The 24998-nt window shown below is 31.6% G+C and overlaps 1 protein-coding gene across 3 annotated transcripts in view; it reads right to left on the reverse strand.

Moving 5' to 3' along the window:
• Positions 1 to 24500, reverse strand: part of LOC129987934 (circadian locomoter output cycles protein kaput-like) — a 38407-nt gene extending 13907 nt beyond the window's left edge. For 2 of the 3 annotated variants that reach the window (XM_056095939.1, XM_056095941.1), the window contains exons 1-6: positions 24077 to 24500; positions 20386 to 20539; positions 14828 to 14997; positions 13148 to 13233; positions 12955 to 13044; positions 113 to 215 (exon numbers count right to left, since the gene is read on the reverse strand). In XM_056095939.1, coding sequence (XP_055951914.1) covers positions 113 to 215; positions 12955 to 13044; positions 13148 to 13233; positions 14828 to 14997; positions 20386 to 20480 — 544 coding nt within the window. In that variant the 5' untranslated portion in view covers positions 20481 to 20539; positions 24077 to 24500. The remainder of the gene's footprint in view (positions 1 to 112; positions 216 to 12954; positions 13045 to 13147; positions 13234 to 14827; positions 14998 to 20385; positions 20540 to 24076) is intronic. The other variant, XM_056095940.1, reaches the window with a different exon arrangement.
• Between the last annotated feature and the right edge of the window lie 498 nt (positions 24501 to 24998).

Raw genomic sequence — 24998 nt, forward strand, 5'->3', positions numbered from 1 at the left:
TTGATATTGAATTATTAATCTTCTTTTTTAAAACTCAAAACCTTTAGCATGAAGAAAGAAAATAATATTAATATGCAGACCAAAACTAAAACAGTAATTTATAAACAATTACCCTTTTCCAAGCATTCGGCAAGCATGCCTTTCATTTTCTGCTTTATATCATCCACATCTTTTTCATGAACAAACATATAAAGAGAATGACCAATCATATCAATCTGTAAAAAGGAGAATAAAAAAAAAATCATTTTAATTTCTAACACAATATATATATATATGTATATCTAGAGAGAGAGAGAGAGACGGAGAGAGAAATAAATATATACACATGTATCTGTATAATAATTTCAATTTATCTATGTTCGAAAAACATTTATCTTCTAATCACTCATATTCAAGTTTCACTTTAACAACCAAATCAATGTAGGTTCTTGTTTTTTCCACACTGACAGTAAAGAAAAGTAATAAATGTCTTTTATGATCTTGGAACACTGAATATTTTCATCATTGTTCCACTTGAATAAGCAATGGATTGCTTTCTGTTTTGGTCAATAGTTTTTCATAAGACATAAACCAAAATTTTGCACTTTTTGATTTTTTTAGCTCTTTTTGAACTTAAAATTCAATTTAATATTTCTAGTTTACCAATGGATTACATAAAATGGAACTCAGTATCCTCTCTGACATTCAATATGATTTGTTTCTCAGTATTAGCAGTATCTTCCAAATTGTGATTTTTTTTTTTAATTATATGATATGTAAAACCCCTTTTTGCATGGGATTTCTTTAATGTGAGCAGTAGAGACAGTGATCACTCCGAAATTTAGTCTCAAATTTTTATTCATATATTGATACGGGACACAGCACAAAAGTAAAACATAAAAATACAAAAAGAAACACAAACTTCACCATCAAAAGAGCACCATTTTCCTCTTCAGTTTTAGACCGATCTCCCTCCCCTGATTCTCCATTAGGAAAACAGGGCTGCCAAAACTGGCGTGCCTTACATGCCCCACCTAAGCATAAACTTCGCCCACAGTTGCTGATTTTATTACATTCATTAACAATATACTTGTATACAAAAACACTATAACATACCTTACAAAATCAAAAACAAATAAATTCAAAAAGATAAAAACTAATATAACATATATACTGGTAACAGGCATATGCAAATATCAAAAATGCAGACATACTTTAGGTTAGGTGCAGACATACTTAGGTACAAGTGATAAATCATTCTAAACATAATAGGGTGTAAGTACCTCGATGCTTTACACCTGATCTATGTGTATTAGAGTGATTCCACCTTTGTAAAGTCAGCGCCTAACGGGTTACCTTTGGACTTTTAGGTGAGTTTGGTTCAAATATTTAAGGGGATTATTGTCGTGGCTGGTTCGTGAGTGCTTTCAAAAAATAGGAAAATAGAAAACTTAACAGATTTATTTCAGATTCGTTCGAGTTACTCTGCTCAGTAACTCCTCCTCCTCCAAGAGCAAACACTCGAATGACATCACTCTTTTAATTACACTCGCGCTAGTGGTCTAGCGCCATCTATGAACGTTTATTTCCCAACACTTCAAAATCCAATCACTACACCTCCAACGTAAGAGTAATGTTTATATGAAAACATAAACATACCTCTGAATTAAAATTATGAATTGGATTTTAAAACGTATCTAATAACATCAAATTATCCAAATAAAAATAAACACAAATGCAAAGTTAACTCGAATGAATAACTAATAAACATTTAAGAAAACAATGAGGTAAAATAAGAAATACACAATTGAATATAAATACCATCTTGATAATAAGAAACTCACTTATCAGTTAATATACATTAATATATACTTAATAATGTATATAATCACTTATCAACTAATAAACACAAATTTATAATGAATATAATCATTTAGTAAACATTAATACATAATTAAGAAAGGATTTCACTTGATAAACATTACTCAAATAATATTTCAAATATAACCAAAACTGCTGAATGAAAATTTATAACAAACACTAGAAAAAAATTATATTCCTGCAACTAATCCTATTTCAAATCGTTTTGCACATTATACTCTTAACCAAACTTACGAATACCAATTATTCAACATACTAAGAAAAATTATAATAAAAAAAACATTAAAACAAATATACATAAATATCAAGCATAAATTATTATTATTTTATAGTCATTAATCCCATATTGATATATAAAACAGAAAAATGATATTAGTACTAAAAAAATGTTTTTCAGTCTATTTTGGTAATAAACGTGACAGGGCATCAGCATGCGGCATTTTAGAACCAGGGCAATGTTTTAATGTTATGTTGAATCTCTGTAAGGTAAATACCCACCTTTGTAGTCGAGATGACTGAGGAGCGCACTTGGTCAGATAAGGAAGGGGGTTATGATCGGTAAAAATGTGGATCTCGGATCCAAACACAAGGGTTTCAAACTTTTTCAAGCTCCAAACTATAGCAAATGCTTCCCGTTCGATTTCGACCAAGATTGTTGACTTTTGTTTAATTTTTGACTTGCATAAGCGATAGGCCACATTTTTCCATCAACAGTCTGTGATAAACACGAGCCAATCCCGATTGACGAGGCATCACAATGAATCACAAAGGGTTTGCTCATATTCGGGGTGTGTAGAGTAGGAGCGTGTAACAATGCTGATTTTAATTTTTCAAAAGCAACACTATGCATTTCACACCACGGCAACACATCAGGGCTTCTTTTCTTTGTTAGTTCCGTTAATGGAAAGGCAATCTCGGCAAAATTCGCAATATAATCACGATAATAGTTGAACAAGCCAAGAGCACTACGTAGTTGTTTCTTGGTTTCAGGTACGGGCAAACGAGAGATCGTTTCCAACTTAGCTGGATCAGCTTGATACTTTCCTGAGCCAATTATATGTCCCAGGTATGAAATTTCAGATTTCGCAAAAGCACACTTTGAAAGATTAACAGTGAATTGCAGCTCTTTCAATCTATCCAGCACCAAATGAAGATGTTTCAAGTGAGAGGGAATATCATTGGAGAATATAGCAATGACATCAATATAAGCACGGCAAAATTCTCTGTATGGCGACAATGCTTTGTTCATTTCCCTTTGAAAAGTAGCAGCTGCATTTTTCAGTCCAAAAGGCATTACCTTAAAACGATATTGTGCTCTATGGGTCTTAAAAAATGTATAATCCGGCGAATCTTCTTCCATGGGAAGCGAATAGTACCCCTTCAAAAGATCTAACACACTAATCACATTTGCCTGTCCTATGGAATATATTAATTCCTTTGCGTCTTCCATGGGGAAATCGTCGGTTTTAGTCACTGCATTCAAAGCTCGATAATCCACGCACATCCTGATAGATCCATCCTTCTTGTTTACACAAACTATAGGATAAGCAATGTCAGCTGAGCTCTCTTCAATTAGATCTAGCTTTAGGAGTTCTTCGATTTGGGAGTCTATTTGAGGTTTCAACGCTTCAGGAATCCTGTACACGTAAGGTTTTTTCCTTTCTTTATCGTCCTCTAATTTTATCTTGTGATGACCAACCTTTGCAACTCTAACTTGTCCGGTAAATATTGAATGATGATTCCGCAATAAGTTCAAGATTTGACATTTCACTTCCTCAGAAAGATGTCGCAAATCCACTTGATCAAATATCTCTTTCCAGTAACATACATTTTTATAACTGGGGGGATGAATAAACTTCTCCAAAGTCTGCATCATCTTCAAAGATCATGCCTACAGCATTAATTCTTGGATAGTATTTCCGAATTTTATTCGCATGACAATGCCGAATTTTTCCATCGCTAAGTTTTACTTTATATGAATGTGGAGGGCAATGCTCGATAACTTCTCCAGGACCAGTCCAACGGGCATACAATTTGTTCGATGAATCAGGTATTAATAAATAAACTTGGTCACCTGGCTTAAATTCCTTAGAAGCGGTTCGGCGGTTAAAATATTCTGCATATGCCTGCTGTTTACAAGAAGCGATGAGAGATGCTTCCTCTGCAGCTCTTTCTAAGTTTATTTTTTGCTCCTGTAAATAATCCACAACTGATTTCTCCATGTTTAACGGAATGGCAATATCACTACACCAGCTCGATTTTAGAACACTGAGAGGTCCTCGTGCTTCACCTCCATACATCAACTTGAAAGGCGAAACACCCGTCGTACAGTTAGGAACTTCCCTGTACGCAAAGAGCATATACGGAATGTATTTATCCCAACTACTCGGATCAGTTCTGATAATGTGATGGAGTGAATTTTTGAACACCCTATTATATCTTTCTATAAGGCCATTCCCAGCTGGATGGTTAGGCGTCGTAAATCTGGGAGCACAACCTAATCTTTTCATGAATTCCTGGGTTAACTTAGAAATAAAGTTCGTTCCATTATCACTTGCAATAACATTGGGTATTCCAGTCCGCATGAATATCTCCAATAAAGCATCACACGTAGCTTTAGCCATTAACGAACGAAGAGGGATAGCCTCCGGCCATCGAGAATGCTGATCCATTAGACATAATACATACTTATGCCGACGAGCAGAAGGGGGTTCAATGGGTCCTATTAGGTCTATATTTACTATCTCAAATGGCAATTTCGGACGGAGAACAGGAGTAATACGCATTTTATCAATCATTTTTTCCGGACTCCTCAACTGGCATTCTTTACAGGATTTACAAAAGTTTTTGATATCATCTGTCATATTTGGCCAATAAAAACTGTATTTAATTCTTTCACTAGTCTTTTTTAATCCGATATGGCATCCGAAAATTGATTCATGAATTGAAAATTGATGCTAATTTAAGAACTTGCTGTCTCTTATTTTTGGGCAAAACCAACTGATTCACTTTTTCGCCTAATATTTTATCCCGGTGGAATATTAATTCATCATTCATAAAAAAGTTTCCTTTTCCAAGGGATAAATTTTTTCTTACTGACAGCAAAGTATCACATTTTCTTAGTTCTTCTTTCAACGCATTAATTTTGTTTTTCTTATCCAAAGAATCGCTTTCATTTCCGCTCGGTTGTTCTTCGCTCTGACTAACTCCACAACAAATCATAAATTCATCAAAGCTCTCTTCCATCGGCGCGTCTATTCCAGACGTGTTTTGGCTGCGGCTGTGGTTTATGCTATCTCCCAATAAATTTAATACAGAGGGGGGGATGATGAATTGCTCTTGAATTCTAACCGTGACAGCTGCAACTATCTCAATAGGCCTGGAAAATCCTTCGTTGTTTTTATCTTTTAATGATATTTGAAAACTCGAAAGAATAGCGTTAATCCTTTCTCCAAATGCACTTTTTAAAATGATCTTTCCTTTTTCTTTTTGTTCACTTGACACATATTTAGAATTTAAAACTGGTATCATAGCACCTGAGTCAACTAGGGTTTTCAGTTCTCTATTGTCCACACAAATATCAACGTATTGTAAAGGGTTGATATTTAAGCTTTTTTCACCATTAATTAATTCCGACTGAATTTCCGCGGATAAAATGTCTTCCCGTTTCTTTTCTGCCGCAGATTCTCTCAACTGCGATTTTTTTATGTCTATTTGGACAGTCTCTAGCAAAATGTGACAATTCACAAACGTAACAGTCTCTTGTTACTTTTCTTGAATTTGTAGTTTCGTTTTTATGAAAGTTTTTGTTTCTGAATTCTTGTTGATGCGGGGGTACATATTTCCGTTCCAAAAAATGTCTCTCTTCTCTTTCGTCGTAGGTTTGATATTTAGAAAAGTTATTCTCTTGATACAGTTCTTTCTTTTTCCTCATATTGTTTGATCGCACATTTTCATAATCATCTAATTTGCTTGCAGTTTCGTTTGGATTTGTGAATTGTGACCAAACATCAATAAAATGTTCTTTAATATCCGTAGGTACTTTTCGCTTCATCTGTTCTGTTATGATTAAACCCGACAAACTTTCAAAAGTAGTTATTTCCAATCCTTGAATCCATTGCTCAAAATAATTTTTAAGTTCGTAAGTAAAATCGCACCAGGTAGTCTCCGGTTTTTAAAAATGAGTCATAAACTTTTGCCTGAATTTTTCCGGGCTGAGTTTAAATCGTTTCACTAATAAACTCTTGATGTGGTCATAGTCCTTAACTTTCTCGATTGGCTCTCGAGCGATGAGTTGGGTTATATCCGTTGGCAATAATCCTAATAGATGCGACACGTAATCTTCTCGTTTTATTTGAGCCCATTCGGCTTGTCTCTCGAACAACAGCAAATATAAACTGATATCACTGTTCTTTTCATCGAATTTTTGCATCACGTGCCTGAGTTCTATCTTGGGAGTTGGTAATTCGACATCCACGGGTACACTGGAATATTGCAGCTTCAGTTTCTCAAGTTCGAATTCTCGTTCTTCTTGTGCCTTTTTCTCCTGCAATTCCCACTCTTCTTTCATTTTTCTTTCTTCAAATTCTCGTTCTTCTTGCTTTCGTTTTTGATCTTCTCTCTCTTTTCTATCCTCTATGATAACTATCATTTGTTTCTTCACTAACTCTTCCTCGTAATTTTCACTTCCAGTAATTAATTTTTTTAAGTCCACAATTTTCATCTCTAATGAAACAGTTTCACCCAGCTCTTCCGCCAACAACTTCAAATCTTAATTTTTCGCACTGCCTAGGAAGGCCATATCGATACCGAAAGCACACCTTTATCGAATAAAGTTTGATTTCAAGTTCGTCAAAAATAGCACTCGATTCTCAATCTGGTCGACTGCGCCAAATGTCGTGGCTGGTTCGTGAGTGCTTTCAATAAATAGGCAAATAGAAAACTTAACAGATTTATTTCAGATTCGTTCGAGTTACTCTGCTCAGTAACTCCTTCTCCTCCAAGAGCAAACACTCGAATGACATCACTCTTTTAATTACACTCGCGCTAGTGGTCTAGCGCCATCTATGAACGTTTATTTCCTAACGCTTCAAAATCCAATCACTACAATTATGATCAGAAATGATCTCCATCTTAGCATCATAAATCCACTTATCAAATTTATTTAATCCATATACAACTGCCCAAGCCTCTTTCTCAATGCTTTCCCAGCTTTTTTGAGTGGCATTGAATTTTTGGCTGGCAAAAGCTAAGTGTGTATAAGACCCGAGAACCTACACCATAATCAGATGCCTCACAGTGTACTTGAAATGGCAAGTTGGCATCAGGGGTAGCAAGACTAGTTACCTCACAGAATAATTCTTTGGTAGCGGTCGATATCAGACGCAATAACATTCGGAATACCTGTCCTAGAAAATATACTTAACAAAGACTCGCATGTTGCTTTTGCACTAAGAGGCAGTCAATGGCATGGCTTCGTCCCTCCTAGTATGTCCTTTCGCATTTGGAGTATCAACTGGACCAATAAGGTCTATATTCATTACCTGAAATCATAATTCAGGTCTCATGACAGGCGTATATTTAACTGTTTGAGTAAAGTGACACTCTTTACATGAGGCACAAAATTTTTTGACATCAGTCCTCATACCTTACCAAAAGAATGAGTACTTGATTCATTCTAGAGTTTTTTTAGGGTCCATATGGCAACTAAACACTGAGGTATGAGCAAGTTTCAGTACCTCACTTTGCCTACACTTTGGAATTACAAGTTGCCCAATACTCTCCCTGAGTATTTTGTCTCTGTGAAATAAATAACCATCTACATCGTAATAGTTACCTTTGTCTTCTTTAACATGCTTCCTAGGCATTGCTAACTCGGCACACTGCTTCTGCTCAGAGCGAAAAGTATCAGCCACCATGCTTCCATTACTTGTCTCAGTGGTTACTTTTTTGTCCTTAGTATCAACAATTCCCACTTCATTCCCGCATGAAGTAATTTCTCCTTGAGATTTCCCAAAGATAATGTTATCCTGTGCTTTCTCCTGCAAATCTCCAAATGAAACCTTGGTTCCATCAAAATTTTCTAGGTCATCCCTCAGGTCCTGAGCCAGGGAATTTCCTTCACTCCGGGCCCCTCACAACATGTGTAAAACATCCTCCACCAAAACATCTGATAAATCACATAAAAGTTGCTGATGCACCACATTAACCTGGCTACCAATAGCAAGACTTAACAGAATGTATACCAAAGGACCTTTAACCGCTGGACCAAAAATATCCTTCAAGTATTTGTAGAAGTTCCTTCGACTGAAATTTCAGGAACTAAGTCCTTTTGACAACTGTAATTTCTGTACCAGAATCCATCAGTGCTTCAGCTAGTTTCCCAGCTACACTGATAAATGCCTTTTCCAGCTTACAAAGTTTGTCTTCAATACCCTGCCTAGAAATAATTTTACTGAGTAAATCTACCCTAGCAGCTACTGTTTTCCCTTTTGATTCTGTTTCTGCCTCCTCAGCGGAAACATTGTTTACATTAATCTTTTTACAGTCTGCTCCCTTAATTTTCGAACAGTCTCGTCTAAAATGTTTATCACAGCCACAAGTGTAACAAATTAGCTTTCTAACTTCTGTGATTTTTGATTTTTCAAAATTTTTCTTACAGTAAAAATTACTATTTGTCTTTTTCTCATTAAACTGTTGTTTTACTATCATGAAAACCTTTTTTATCACAATCATTCCATTTGGCTCTAACTGACCGATCATATGATTTATCCTTGGATGCATAGAATTCATCACAATGCTTACCCAATTCTTTTGGCTTAAACCCACTTTCACACTGAAACACACCTATATGGGTTGCCATTTCAGAATCCAATGTTAGGGCCATTTTACCTGCTACAATGAGTTGATTCACCATCTCAAAATCACTTGCTCCCCTTGATTTGCAATAATGATGCTCACATTGATGTTAACCAAGAAGCAAATTGAGAAAATGTTTCATCGTAGATACGTTTCGCTTTGCAAAAATTTTCTAAACACAATTTTGGAGAAGGTTCATATTCCTGTAATACTATTTTCTTCAAAGATTCATAACGTTTTAATTCCCCTTCTTCTATATTAATTACAAATTAGATAATTTATCACCTAATAAACAAAGCAACACTTTTGATTTAAATTCATCACTAACATTTTCATTTACAAATATCTTTACTAAACTTGAAAAAAAAAAAATAGTCCCATCCATCTGACCTACAAGGAGCTTTAACTGTTAAAAGTCTAACCATCTTAACTATTTCATCTAATGATTTTACATGCACGGCTTGATCATTATTTTGAACCAAATTCTGATAGTTCTTGGACAATTCTACTTCTACCCGAAGTTTTTCGAGTGCAAATTTTCCCTTTCTTGTCTTTCTTTTTCCTTTTCAAGTTTTTGCTCTGTGCTAACCTTTCAGCTACAATAACCTCTAAATATTCTTTTGCCTCTTCCTCTTTATAATGCTTACTAGCTAAAATTAATTCTTTCAGAGCTACTTTAGAAATGGTTCCATCTGGTGACTTACCAAAATTGTGTGCTAAACAGATTAAGTCTGCCTTTTTACTTTTATTTAAGAAAGACATTTTTCCAAGCTAAACCTAATGCCAAATTGCCTTACAATAATTCAAATGCAAATTAGATATAATACTTGAAAGAAATAATATGATTGCAAAAGAAATAATATATATATTGTTACGAAATTTCCGGGTTCGTTTGGATAGTGGAAGTTATATGGTATGGAGAACGCTCAATCAGCAGGCGGCAGTAGAAAAAAAACAACGACGTTTATTTACACGAAGACACACAGGACAGCACAAAGACGACAACTATATACAGCATAGAGAAGACAATTATCTTCAGCCGCGAGAGGTGCACACAGCAGGACACAACAAGACTCTACTGCAGACAGTAGAGCACAGCTTAGTTCAGCACTAGCTTGACTCCGTCGCTGCTCTGCTAATCTCTGGAAGATTTGTTCTCCACCGTCGATTCCGACTACTCTGCAACTCAATTCACGACGACTCTACGGCAGCTGCAGGATGCCTCCTTTTATAGGTCTCAGGAGGCGGGGCTAGAAGCCTCTCAACCAATCAGGAACGTTCGAGGCGTATCTCGGTTCCTAATGGACGGATCGGGAAAATTCTCGATGTTTCGGGTATAATCTATTTTGGCGTCAAAGTCGCCAAATTCGTCGCCAAGCTCTGGGACCTCCGACGCGACACCCGGTCTCCGTCCAATACAGATGACTGTAAACAGTCTTTCTGATGATTAAACCAACTATGCTGAGAAGCAGCATTACAGATTCGTAACAATATATATATATATATATATATAGTTCGAAAGAAAAAAATACATCTAAATTATGTATAACCAGGCTTTTTTTTTAACAAAATAAAAAAAAAAGGTTCGTATCACATACTTTATTTTTAATTCCAACATGAGCATATTATATTTGAAGAGAAGGATTTATGTATGTCTAAAGGCAAAGGAATTTTCAACAGATACATCCAAAAATAAAATATGCATTCTTAACCTCATAAAGAAGAAGTAACAAAAATTAAAACTTTAAATAGAACTACGCTGATGCATTCAAAATTACCATTTGATAACATCTGCAACTTGCAATAAATATACGAAGAAAACGGTTAACAGAAATGTATATGCAGCAATTAATCACCAAAACAAAATAAAATAATGCATTGGCGCCAGCTCAAGACAGAATGAATTCAGATGTTGTCTGACTTTATTTTGTTTTTATTAAAATAACAGACATATTAATTATACAAAAAATATTGACAAACCATGAGTATACAATGAAAATTTAATTTAAAAAACAATGAAGTTTAATTTTAGCATTAAAAAAATCAAAGTAATAGATATTTATAAATATTTTGAAACCAAAACGGAACAGTAACAGATGAACAGTATTTCAATACACATTTTATCTTCTTCAACATCTAAAATTTCCATTTATTTTTATTGGGAGACGTCTTGAGAGAATTTAATTCTTAATCACTTGAAATACAAATTGTAGAAAAGTTCGCAGTACTTACAGTTTGTTACTGGAGATATCAAAATTATTTTACTTAATTTAATCAGGCATATCCTCATATACTAAACCTGGCGTGCATTAGAAGATGATGAACCACCACTTTAATTACAAATAGGATGCAATTGAAGAGTTAGGAGAACATTGGAAGTCCAATGTTAAGACACTGGTGAATGCGAGAACTTTCGATTCTAAGTAGAAACATTCGGAGGGCCTTTTGCTCTTCAGGTTCTGATCGTAATATCCACCGAATCCTTGAGAAACAGCCTCTGAAGATTCAAGAATTCCAGTCTGGTGACCACTGATTACATTGACCATTCTGCTATGACCACCAGTTACTTATTTGGTCACTTATTCCTTGACTTGTCTCTGCTCACATCCCATGCAGCTGCCACCAATGTAAAAAACCCTTTTTGTGTGGGATTTCTTTAATGTGAGTGGTACAGACAGTGATCACTCCAAAATTTAGTCCAACATTTTTATTCAGATATTGATACGGGACACAGCACAAAAGTAAAACATAAAAATACAAAAAGAAACACAATCTCTTAACAGAGCACCATTCTCTTAGGTTTCAGACCGAACTCACTCTTCAGTTTTAGACTGATCACCCTCATCATCTCGCCCCCCCCCCTTCTCTGTAAGGAAAACAGGGGTGCTAGAATCGGTGAATGGGCTTGCCAAAATTACTGTGCCTTACATGATAAGCTAAACATTATGTCGGAGTAAAGACTACTTTTACTCACTGTTTCAAGCAGGCAAGTTTATTTCAATGACTTAGTTCATATTTAGTATTGGCATTACAAAAATTATATGTTTCCTGAACTTTTTATTTTATATGAAAATATTTTTGCTATTGCTCTTGTTTTTTTGCTTGCATTTATAGAATGATAATTGAAACTATTACATTAATTTTAAAAAAATTGAGTACATAATACATAAACTATTGTTTATAAAACAAAATCAATTATCACAATACTCATACGAGTATGAAAGGTGATATTTTATTTTTTTTTATTAATTTTATAAATAAATAAACTATCAAATATACTCCAATATGTTTTTTATCTCAATATATATATATATATATATATATATATATATATATATAACATGCATTCTTTATTTCATTTTTCATACTAATTTTATTTAAATTTTATATAATTTTAAAAATATAGAAAAATTGACTTTGTAGCCTTGGCAAAACCTGGCCAGAATAACAATAAAGAAAACCAGGGAAATTTTAGAAATTACATTATTCTTTTGTTAAATATGGATTAGCCAAGCAAAATGTCATATTCCTAACATTCATACTTTGCAAATAACTGAAAATTAAAGCACAATGACATATTTGTACATGCTTACAGCTGACATAGTAGAACAAAAATAAAAAAAATTACATGCAATATTACAAAGGTATAATCTTTGACAAAAGAATATCAATAACGTTCAAAATTAAAAATTTTATGAATTATGGTCAAATTTCAATCACAGAGTGACCACTAGTGTATGTATGTACACATACATACACACACACACATATATATATATATATATTACTCATAAATATCATTTATTACTCATATTATATATATATGAGTAATAAAAAGCTCAAATTTCAATCACAGAGTGACCACTAGTGTATGTATGTACACATACATACACACACACACACATATATATATATATATATTACTCATAAATATCATTTATTACTCATATTATATATATATGAGTAATAAAAAGCTATCTCTCCTATTCCTAAAATATGAGAAAGATGAATACAGATACGAAGAATATAGAAGAGGAGATGCTTTCATATGAAAGGTAAAAAGGCTATATGATATTCCAAAGTAGCAAATGATGAAAGACTTCTAAGGCATTTAATCATATTCATTAGCAAAAATATGATATTTCATACCTATTTTCAGAAATTTATATCAGAATAAAAAAGAATATGAGGATTTCTACACTGATTTATAGAAAGAGAATAATAAGTTTTACTTACATCTTGATGACCCAGATATCTTTCAACACTACGAGAAGTAAATAATATCTTTCCATTAGTAGCTGTTATAATTAAAAAACCATCAACTGACTGCAAAGAAAAAGAAAAAGTTAAGAATTAAGTTAACATTAAAAACTGATAAAATATTATCTAAATCTTTTTAACATTTTAACAAATAAATTTTCACACTTACTTCAAGAATATCCCTGATCTGATCATCAGATAAAAAATTAGGACACCACGTAAAAGTTTTCTTCATTTTATTTGCATTTAAAGAACCTGGAGCAGGGTAAAAATAAATTATTAATATAAATAAAGCATACATGAAACAGCCTATTAATACATTTGAAAAATCATTTACCAAAAAGGGAAAAAAATTAGAAGAAAAACAAGTTATTTTATGTAGATAATTTTGATATAGTTATGATTGCTGAAAACCAACTAAAAAATAGATCTTTGCATATTCCATATCTTCAATTATCTTAATTAATGAACAGTTAAATAGATACAAAAGTTTAATTACTATCCATAGAAAGTGTTTGTGTACATATATGTGCCACAGACAAATCTATCACACTCACCAGTCATGAAATTTGGCATACAAGTAACCATTATAGAGGTGACTAAATATATCTCAAAGCTAAATTTTAAAATTTAATTTAAAAAATTTTTATCAATGTGTGTAATTTTGAATTATTTTTTATACATATTTACCAATAAAATAATTTCTTAATGACTTTAAGGTGAAAAAAAACTATTCACCATCAAAGAAAGCAAACAATTGTCAGTCACTTTGCTTTGCATCTTTGATATAATTTACTAGCTTTAGAGAAATTATTAAAAATTTATCATATTTCCTGAAAATTTTTAAGAATAAAAATAAAAATTGCAACATATCAGACATTCTAATTCCATTATCTTTTTCAGATCTCTAGAAAGGAATATTCAAATCTTTCTCTTTAACTTAAGGCAATTTAGGTTTCCTTGATTTTACCCCATTTCTTGAAATTCTATGCCCATTCTTGGTTATTACAATTTCTTGGTCAGCTGATTGTCCTGCTTAAAATAATCCTGAAAATATTGCTCAATTTTTTCAAACAAACAGAAAATTTTCAAATATGTAAAAAGCAATTAATTTTAAAGATTTTAGAATACACCATTTATAATTGCAAAATAGATGGTGAAATACAACAAATATCAATGGGATTTAATATGGTTTCAAATTTTTCTAAAATTGTCAAATATTTGACATTGACTATCATTCTATCAAATAAAATAATCACCATCAAAAGACAATTTAAAATATCTAAAAAATCATTATTCCATTTCAAAAAATACTATTTGAATAGAAGTATCAATAATTTTTTAACATAAAAGTCTAAAATATCAGAAAATTACTAGTTTTTAAAAAATTATCTTTGTAACTGTCTGCTTCTTATATAAACAGTCTAATGTCTTCCTTGTATATATAATTAATCCTTAAGCAATATAAAACACATTGTTTGTATTATTGTAACCTAGATCATTTATTTTAAAACAATCTTTTCACAATTTTTAAGTTTAAATTTACTACATTGAATTACATGATCTATTGTTTAGAGATTACATTTTTTCTGTTCAAATGAAAGACAAATTTAGAAATTATGATTTTTCACATGTAATTTAATATGAAAATTTTGTGCTTTTCTAGTTTTAATAATGAGCTTTAATTCTATATTATCAAAAATAAACTTAATACAAAATTTTAAAAAGTAAAATAAAATTTGAAAGTTAAGACTACAATAAACAAAAACTTAAAAAAAGTTAGTCCAATGATATTCAACAGATTTTTGAAAGAGTAAAATACATGTATTACAATACAAAGGAAGCATACTTTTGCATATTCGTAGATGAGCAGCACTAAGCCTTAAGATGCTAGTTTTATCCAGACGTCTAGCTGATTTAGATATCATTGGAACAATATTGGCTAATTCATTAATGTAACCATTTAATTTATCTCTTCTTTGCTTTTCTGCTACATTTCTTTGAATTCGAGCCACATTGCTGAAAGAAAGGAAGGCAAGATTTAAATTAGAAATGTTTTTAAATAAAAGCTTTTAAAAAATGCACCATATTGCATATTAACTCTAAAATAAGATAATACATAATAATAATTGTAATGACACAAGTGTGTTCTACTTCTAAAAAAAACACATATCTCAAATAAAACGCAGCACTTAAGACTGTTCTTAAAATTATTTATTCAAAATCAAAGCAAAAGCATAACCCTCCTTCTCCCTCCATTACACAAGCTCTTCTCATCATATCATATCATATATATATAAAATACCCTCAACGGCAGTGGCGAATCTCGCCAATTGTTTTCATAAACGTCGCCAAAGGCGGCCAAACATCACACTTTTTTTAAATGCATCATATTGCATATCAATTGTAAAATAAGATAATATATAATAATAATAAAATACCATCTAAATATCATAATAATATAAAAGAATCATCAATATGGATAAGTTGCATAATACATAACTATATAAATGACTGTTGTTCTAAAAATATTTTGATCTATTTTTTAGATTAACCTTTTTTATATGAGCATTCACTAAAGTAAATTCAAAAAATGAAATAAAACTTTTGATTAAACCAAAAACCACTAAACCAAGCTTAAAAGTTTAATTTTTTTTTTTAATTTAATGATACCATATAATTTTAAACATTACACTCAATTCTTTCATTAAATATCACTCTTTCATAAAAAAATCATGACTTCAAAATTCGATAGTTAAGAAAAAAAAAGGATTAAAAAAAGTAAAAATTTAGTAACCACTACCATTAACTCTAAAGTAGCAAAATCAGTTTCCCTTTCCTCTCCTACGTTTTACAAGCTTAGCTTAAAATCACATATTTGATTTTTATTTCAGTACATTCTTGTCGATGCAATTTTCAAAATGCTCCCAAAATCAAGTATCCATCACATCCACCTCCACCAACTGACGTTTCACGCTTCACGAAAAACAAACGACTGAAGCTTGCGGACCTAGATGATTTACTGTCGAACTTACCAAATGGAGATTTTAATCGGCGCAGATTTCTACTGGAATGTCGTGAATTCTGAACTTCCAGTCAAGCTGTTGGATTGTCTGATTTTAGTACCATCAATTTTTGGATGTATACTTAGTGGACCTCAATCACATGCAACAGCTTCCTTCATAACTACAGTTCATAATATTAATGTAGATACTTCAACTCGAGCTTTGGATGATGTGGTACGCAAATTCTGGAATTTAGAAAGTATTGGCATGCAACCAATTCTATAGAAAAAAAAAGCACCAGTAACTCTGAACTCTTGACAAACTTTCATCAATCTTTAGAAATCATCATTGGTAGACGAGTAGTAAAATTACCACGGAAACCAGAAGTTCAACTTTCATCAAACAATTATGAAGTCACAATTCGATGTTTTAATTCTTTAACAAGAAAATTACACGCAGACTCAGTTTTTAAACAAGAATATTCTGAACATGTGCAAAATTACATTGATAAAAAACAAGCTGAAATCGTATCACATGAAGCACACAATAAAGAACGTTTATTTTACTTTCCCCATCATGCAGTAAAGAAAATTGCAAATGAAGAAACCGAGTGTCGCATAGTTTTCGACGCATCTTCCCGATCTCCAGGTAATCCATCTTTAAATGATGCTCTTGAAATCGGACCAAATCTACTTCCCGATATCATGGCTACGTTACTGAGATTTCGCCATTCAAAAATAGCAGTTACTTGTGATGGAAGTCAAGCATTTTTACAACTGATACTATCAGACGAAGACAGAGACGCAACACAATTTCTTTGGCAATGATTTTGTCATGGAAACATCTACAGATACTGAAGCTACAAGACAACATATAGTCCTGATGGAAAACTCTGCATAGAAGATGAAATTGTAATTTACCGATTCACGTGTCTTCCCTTCGGACTCACTTCAAGCTCATTTTTATTATCAGCTTCTCTTTGTGAATTGGCTACAATGTACAAGCAACCGTATCCTACTGCAACTAAACATATTAAGAAAAACATCTATATGGATGATTTTGTCATGGAAACATCTACAGATACTGAAGCTACAATTCTATATAAAAAAAAATGCATCAACTTACATCACATATTAGCTTACTATTATCCAAATGGACTACAAATTCTAAGATTTTGCAAGGGATGTGGAAACAAGAAAACGTTCCACTTAAAAATATTACGCAGGTCTTAGGGGTTAAATTGGATATTGACAGATGTTTTTGGACTTGATGTGCAGGAAAAGATTGTTTAAGCATCTAAAGAACTAGTAACAAAGCGTTTTACTACTGAAGTTAATTTCAAAGTTTTACGATCCTCTAGCCCCATTCGCTCCAGTTGCAGTTATTGTGAAGATATTATTCCAAGATACATGGCTTAGTGGTATTCAGTGGAATATTACTGCCAGCTGTAGCACAACAGTGGCACAGGTGGCTAAATGAGTTACAATGTCTGAATGATATACACATCCCAAGATGGATTGGTCCTTTACATGCTGTTATCATACATGTGTTTTGCGATGCTTCTGTCCGTGCATATGGTGTTCGTTTGTACGCTCGTCACATAGTCGGTAATTCTACAGAGGTCAATCTCATTTGTAGTCAAAATAAATTGGCTCCAGTCAAAAAGATCATTTTTCCACGACTTGAATTGCTAGTCGCACTACTAGGAGCTTGCTTACTTCAATACTTTTCAGAAAACGAACATGAATTCTTACACAGTCATACTATGGAGTGATTCTACTGTAGCTCTAAGCTGCATAAAGGGAGATCACAACTGTTGGAAAAAATTTGTTTAGAACAGAACAACAGAAATTCTTCAATACACTACTCCAGCACAATGCCACTACTGCCCTGGTACAGACAATCCTGCGGATCATCTAACTTGTGATATTTCCCATCACAACTATCTGCTTGGTGGCACGGCTGACACAGAATCCGGAAATTTGGCCTACCAACGATTTGTCATCACATACACAGCAGTTAGTAGAAGTGGAATTACAAAAAACGGAGTTTCAATTTTTCTATGTTGCAACTTTAGAACCCATTGTAGATATATCTTGTTATAGTTCTTACACAAAACTTCTTCGTGTGGTTGCCTGAAACTGCAAGTCTCAGCCGCATATTACTCATGAATTGAATTGTAACGAAATAGAAAAAGCCAAGGAATAATATTGCATCCAAACTGCACAGTATCAATGCTTCCCGGCTGAAATAGATACCTTAAAAGGTGGACGCCCCTTGCCAACAAAATGAAAAATTTCCAATTTCAATCTCTTTCTCAAAAATAGCTACTTGTGCCTTGGAGGAAGACTTCAATTTTCTGACATTCCTTCTGATACCCAACACACTTTATTACTTGATGGAAACCACCTCTTTGTGCATCTTTTGATCCAGAATACCTGCATATGTCTCCATCATTTAGGTGTATGTATAGTCCTCTCCGAGTTACGCTCTACCTTTTGGATACTAAAAGGATGTCAAACTATAAAGCAGGTTCTTCACAAATGCCTGTTTTGCAAGCTGTCCAAGGTGAAATGTGAAAAACAAATTGAAGCTCCTCTGCCTTCTAAAAGAGTTCTGCCGTCTGCTCCATTTACTACCACAGGAATTGATTTTGCTGGACCTGCGAATATGAGCAGTTTGACATCTAGAGACACAGCCTATTTACTTGTGCAATAACACATGCATTACACATTGAACTCATGTCAGATCTTACCATTGTCAAATTTCTTCTAGCTCTTCAACAATTTGTTGGACATAGAGGACTGCCACACACAATCTATACTAACAATGCTACTACTTTTTATGCAACAAATGAGCAACTGGTCCTGTTATGCAAGGTTTGTCATCAGCTAAGACTCAACAATATTATGCCCAAAATGGTAGAACTTGGAAATTTATCGCCCCACAAGCGGTTTGGTGGGGAGCCTGGTGGAAACGCCTGATAGGAATTATCAAACAATGTCTGCGAAAGGTACTTGGATGAGCACTTTTAGACGAAGAGAGTCTGACAACTGTCCTTGTTGGAGTAGAAGCCATTTTCAACCTTTAGTCTACGAAGAGGGAAAAGACAACAGCTCCAAAGCCATAACACCAGCTCATTTCTTAAAAGGACGAAAGCTAGTGGCTATTCCATCCAGCCTGGACAATGAGACAAGGCTTAAGAGAATCTACAAGCTGCAGCAGGACTTACTTGACTGTTTTTGGAAAAAATGGTAGAAGGAATATTTACTTCAACTGCGACCTTTTCATCAAGTTCGTAACCAGGACAATCTCGTTAACATCCGAGTAGGCAATATCGTGCTCCTGCAAGAAGACACCCGACCATGGCACATGAGGAAGAAGGCCAGAGTGATGGACCTACGCCAGGGACGTAATGGGAAGATAAGATCCTGTGAATTGAGGGTTAATGGTCGAGGGGTAACCCGCCCGGTATCTCTGGTCATCACCCTTGAAGTTGACCAGGGTGGGGAGGATGTTTGACCAGGGTGGGGAGGATGTAGGAAAAGAGACTATATCAAATATTTCTGTTGCGCAGTTGGCAACAGCTGTAAATAGTTAGTTAGGTTTTGAGAAGAATAAAGTAATGCGTTTCGATACTTTCAGTCTAATTTGATACCGACAAATACACACACTTATTAAAATTACTTATTTGAAAAATATAAATTTTTAAAAATTATAAATAATCACTACTTTTGTTAATATTTACAGTTTATTTATTTGAAAAGCCTTATTCGTAAAAGCTATTAAAAATAATACTTTACAGCCCTTTTTAACTTAAAAATTGTTCCTTTCTTCTTATTGTATCTCCTTTTCAGATCCATTTTTTTTAATTCAAATTTTTTAAAATTTCTAACTTTTATTATAGACACATCAAATCTGAATTATCCATGCTCCAATGTATAATAAGTACTTACTTCTCATTATTCACTTTTTATTTAAATTGACTTATTTCATATTTACAAAAATGGAATTCTATTATCCATATTTCACTTATTTCTTGACAAGTAGCAATCTTTAAAATTTTGCACATTTATGTATTCTCAGTGACATAATATTATATTTTCATAGATTAATTAAATTTTGATTCCATATAAGTAAGGCCATATAATTATGAATAAGGGAAAATTAATTGCAAGATAATAAAATTTATTATTAATACCAATGACTAAAATTAAGGGGAAAAAATTTAAAAACTTTACTTTATAATAGGCAAATTAAAATGCATTTTAAGGCAGCTTTTTTTATTATTATTTTTTTTTTTCAATCTTAAGGAATTCAAAACTATCTGTAAACAAGGAAAACATAATTAATGAAAAATATGCAATATGTAATACAAGTTATGCAGCAAAATGGTACGTACTTTCCAGCTTTGGAGGAAGATGCTGTAGGGCTTAAAACAGCTGTAGCAAGACAAGGTGTAGATACATCATGCCTTTGTTCAGCCATTATCAACATAAGATGAAAGCTCACAATAGTAGCAAGCCAGGTCTAATTTTAAGTAGTAAAACAGAATTCTGAAATTAGTAAATATATATTTAACTTTCTACAAATACAAACTGTAATTAAAGTAAAGTATACATAAAACTAAAGTGCTTTTCCATTAGTATGACAACAATAGTGGTCAAAAATAATATTGGCTTGAAATCAACAGTTAATAATAAATAAATCAGGTGTTCTACGCTTGAATTCCTCATTTATTTTACAAAAACATACTAAAAAACAGATTTTTAAACATACTTTCAAAAGACCTTTGAATTTATTGTTATGCAATAGAAAAATTCTTTATAAACACTGATAAAAATATTCTAAAATTAAGGTTGTTTTTTAAATTTTTTTCAGGACTAACTTCTGAATTTTCAAAGAACAAAAAAAAATATTTAAGCCATTTCAAACTAAAACACACACACGCACACATCTATTTAACGATATCATAGCAATTTCTATGTTATTTCCCTGGTTTTAAAAATTTTGGAAATTGTTCTTTGTTATTAATTACAGTGTAACAATAGAAATAAATTTCTTTAATATTTGATACTTCTTTCTTATAAGCACCTCCAAGATTCAACAGCAAAGCAATTGAGATATATTTCCAAAACATAATAAAGTTTATAATTTCAATCTTAGTATAATCTTAAGATCATCCAATAAGTCAAGGACCACTATAATAAGCAAAACCTAATACTTTTGCAAAACAGAATAATTATAAAAATATGAATGTATAATATAAAAATGCATGTAAAATTTTTGTTGAATGTGAATGAAAGTATGCAAGCAAATATATATATATAATAATTTTCCTAGGAGTAAATTACTTATTATTAAAACCAATATCTACATGGCAAAATTTTTGTCTTCACCATATTACGTAAATAAATATATATTTACTGAAAAAATATTTTTTATTTTTCACAAAATTAGTTTAAATCCGATGCATATTAACAATTTTGATATAAGAATCATAAGCTGTAATTCATTCATCTAACTAATAATGTTTTTAACAAATCATATTTATATATTCATACATACAAGTTAAGATTTGATCTCCTTAATAATTTCAGGAAGAAATTCTATCAAGGTTTATATAATGTTTTCATGCCAAATGACCCAATAAGATCAGTCTAATTCACTGGTCTTTCAAGTTCTTGCATATAGAAACAAGCCATACATCTCTTTTTTTTTCTCCTGATTTGAAGGGATCTAAAATTTGAAGATGCTTAAAAATCTTGAAATCGTATTTCCTGCTGATTACAAACCTTTTCCTTTACATACATAGTATATGAGAAAGTAAAGTGGTTTTAAGTTTACCTTCATTATTCTTGGCATGTTTCACAACTATAAAGTTGTCATACTTGGTATGCATTTTGACTATTATTATGCTGACAGACAGCATCAAAAACAGTTCATATATTTCATTAAATATATTCATTTCAATAAATGCAATTACAATTAATGGTTTTTTAGTATGTTATGTAATCTTATCCTGCATTAGAAATAGCAATTGCACATATTTTATGAATATTTTATTACAACATCATTTGAGGGGTTTTTTTTTTTTTTTTTTTTTTTTTTTTTACTACTTGTAGTTGCAATATTTATTCTCCTAAACATTGCATGCAAGAGCCCAAATACTTTTTAACTTTACTTTTCAAAATTTAGATACTGGTTTAACGCATTCAATGTCTATATGTATTAACACATTGCATAACACAAAAAATGCTCACTAATTAAAGAAAACAGTAAAAATAACTTAGTAAGATTGGAGATTTTCATTGAAATAATAAATGAATCTACATAGTTTATCTTTTTAGGTGAAATGCAATGATGCATATATTATTATTCAATTTTTTTTATTACAACTTTCATGCAAAATTCTGAAGACATCAAATTGAAACTGGTTAAAGAGAGGACAAATATATACACACATATATTCTGAAACAGAATGGATGAGAGAAAAAGAAAATCTTTATGAAACATATCCAAGAAATTGCCATCCTTTTCCACACAACTTTCTTTTAAATATAATTCTAAAGAACTCAATACATAGGTGCAATTATTTTAGGTACTTCATTTAATTGAAATATTTTTAAACTTCTACAATTAGCCATTATTTCCTACTTTAAAAAATTTTATATTAAAAAAGTAAAAATATGAATAAAATGATTCTGTAAATAAAAAAGCTTGTATATAAGTCATATATGTAAAGGAGTCTTCTTATGTCCTATTCATATATTATGAAATGGAAAAAAGTAGCTTCTTGTGATTATAGAATTAATGATAATAATACATAACATTTATTTTTCTAAACTAGCTTTAGTTCATTTATTTTTTATTATCTTTTACTTCATAACTACAGATAATAGCAATAAAAAGCATATGATCTTATACATAACATATGTATACATAGCATTGTTTAAAAAATAATAATCAGTGATTATTATTTTCTAAGTAGTAAGCAGGAAATCAGAGGAAAGAACCTAATTATTATTATCAATTTTTCAAAATTTTTAATAAATAAGATTAAAAAATGCAAAAAATAATTATTCAAGCTTTAAAGTTAACAAAACTATCCAGAGCATTTTACAAAACAAATTATATATATATATATATATATATATATATATATATATAATTATATAATTATAAATTACTCAGACTAAAACTGAATCACAAAATCTATTTCAATAAACATTTTATTTAAATTATACATAGTGATATATATATATAGTGTAATAATGTCTTTTGCAAGTTACTCAGATTCTATTTTAATACACATAGTTTATTACTTTTAAAATATTACATTAATGCAGAATAAATAAAAATTTTAGTTTTCATAGTCAGTTTAATATTAAAAGTTTAAAATGCAAAAATAATAATGGGAAACATCTTCTTCTAATAAAAACCACCCTGAGTCTTGATAAGTAGGTCATGCACATTTACAACTCAAATCTCTGCTTTTCTATTCAAAAAAAAATTAATATTCAATTATTTATGTTTATATTTATCTGAGATCAGAAACAATATTACTTCTTCATAATTTAGAATATGTGTTCAATACCACTTTTCTTACTGGAGAAGGATATTATAATTTTTTTCATGCTTTGTTTGGAACAGTCAAGATATATGTATATATATATTATGATCCACATTTCACAAAGGGTGTTAAAAGATAATTAAAAGAAAAGCCAGAATTTCAAAGAATGGTTTTAATTCTGAAAAAGAATAATCAAAAATAGCATAAAACTGATAATGGTATTTTCAACATCTTTCCATTAAATTCAATCCCTTTATACTGCTATAAGCAAAAATAAAACAGCTAAAATTGCTATTTAATACTTAATAAGCTTAACGTGGAGTATCTTTAAATTGCAATTTAATAAAAATATTTTTTCACCTTTGAATGAAAGAAATGAGAACTTTTATAGAAAATTTAAAAGGCATATTTAACAATTTTCCTGTCTGAAATATAATTTATGCAAGTGTAGAATGCAACAATGTTTGTTCAGTAAGAAAAAAAAATACAGGATAATAGAAATATGTTACTTTGTACTTACTTGAGCAAAGGTACTTTTATCTATTCTACTATCACTTTATATATCTACTATCACTACTAAAGATTTCGGTTCACAAATAAAAAGTCAATTGAACATTCCCATTTATAATTATGAATAATTACTCCTAGTAGAAAATTTTTATGTATGGAGAAATACATCATATATAAGCTCGTATCGTATTCGTGGTTGATGCACTAACGGAAAATAACATACAAAACAAAAATGTTACGTCTAAAACTTTGAATCTAGGAATTCCCATTGTATTATAATCAATATGATCTTAATTAGATTCGCTTACAAATTGTAATATCTTGGAAGTAAATATAGCATATGTTTACAAATAGTACAATACTAGATTTTAACGATTCGTTCACACCAAAAGAATATTACATCATATGCGTAAAATAAATAAGGGATGATATAACAGTTGGACGATATCGATAAGAAGTAGAGCTTCAGCAAATACGTGCAGATAAAAATACGGAAATGAAAAAAACATTTTGAATGGCAACAAATGACGCATCACTCAATTTCATACATAATTTCGAATTCGCATCTCTCTGCTATAGTACTTATGGTAATTCTTCATCTGTAAAATTAAACTCAAGAATATTTCAAAAAAAATATTAGAAAACGAGTCAGAACGAACTCAGAATTCCAATCCCAAAACAATTCTCCATAGTCACTGTGTCTTTTAGGCAGCTACAAAGCGTTTCTCTTGGGTCACAGGATGCACTAGTTCCGGTAATGCGTCAATAAAACGTTAATCATTTATCAGTATCTGTATCAGTAGCATGTTCATGAAAAAGAAAGATCCTTCAGATAGTGGTCTTGACAAACAATAGCCATTCAGAGATTTTTAGCGGCCCTTACCAAAACGGAAACTGTATTTTGCTTTAATAAAAAATATCCAAAGCAATCC

The sequence above is a fragment of the Argiope bruennichi genome, chromosome 10 (genome assembly GCF_947563725.1).
Source record: "Argiope bruennichi chromosome 10, qqArgBrue1.1, whole genome shotgun sequence".
NCBI classification, from domain to species: Eukaryota; Metazoa; Arthropoda; class Arachnida; order Araneae; family Araneidae; genus Argiope; species Argiope bruennichi.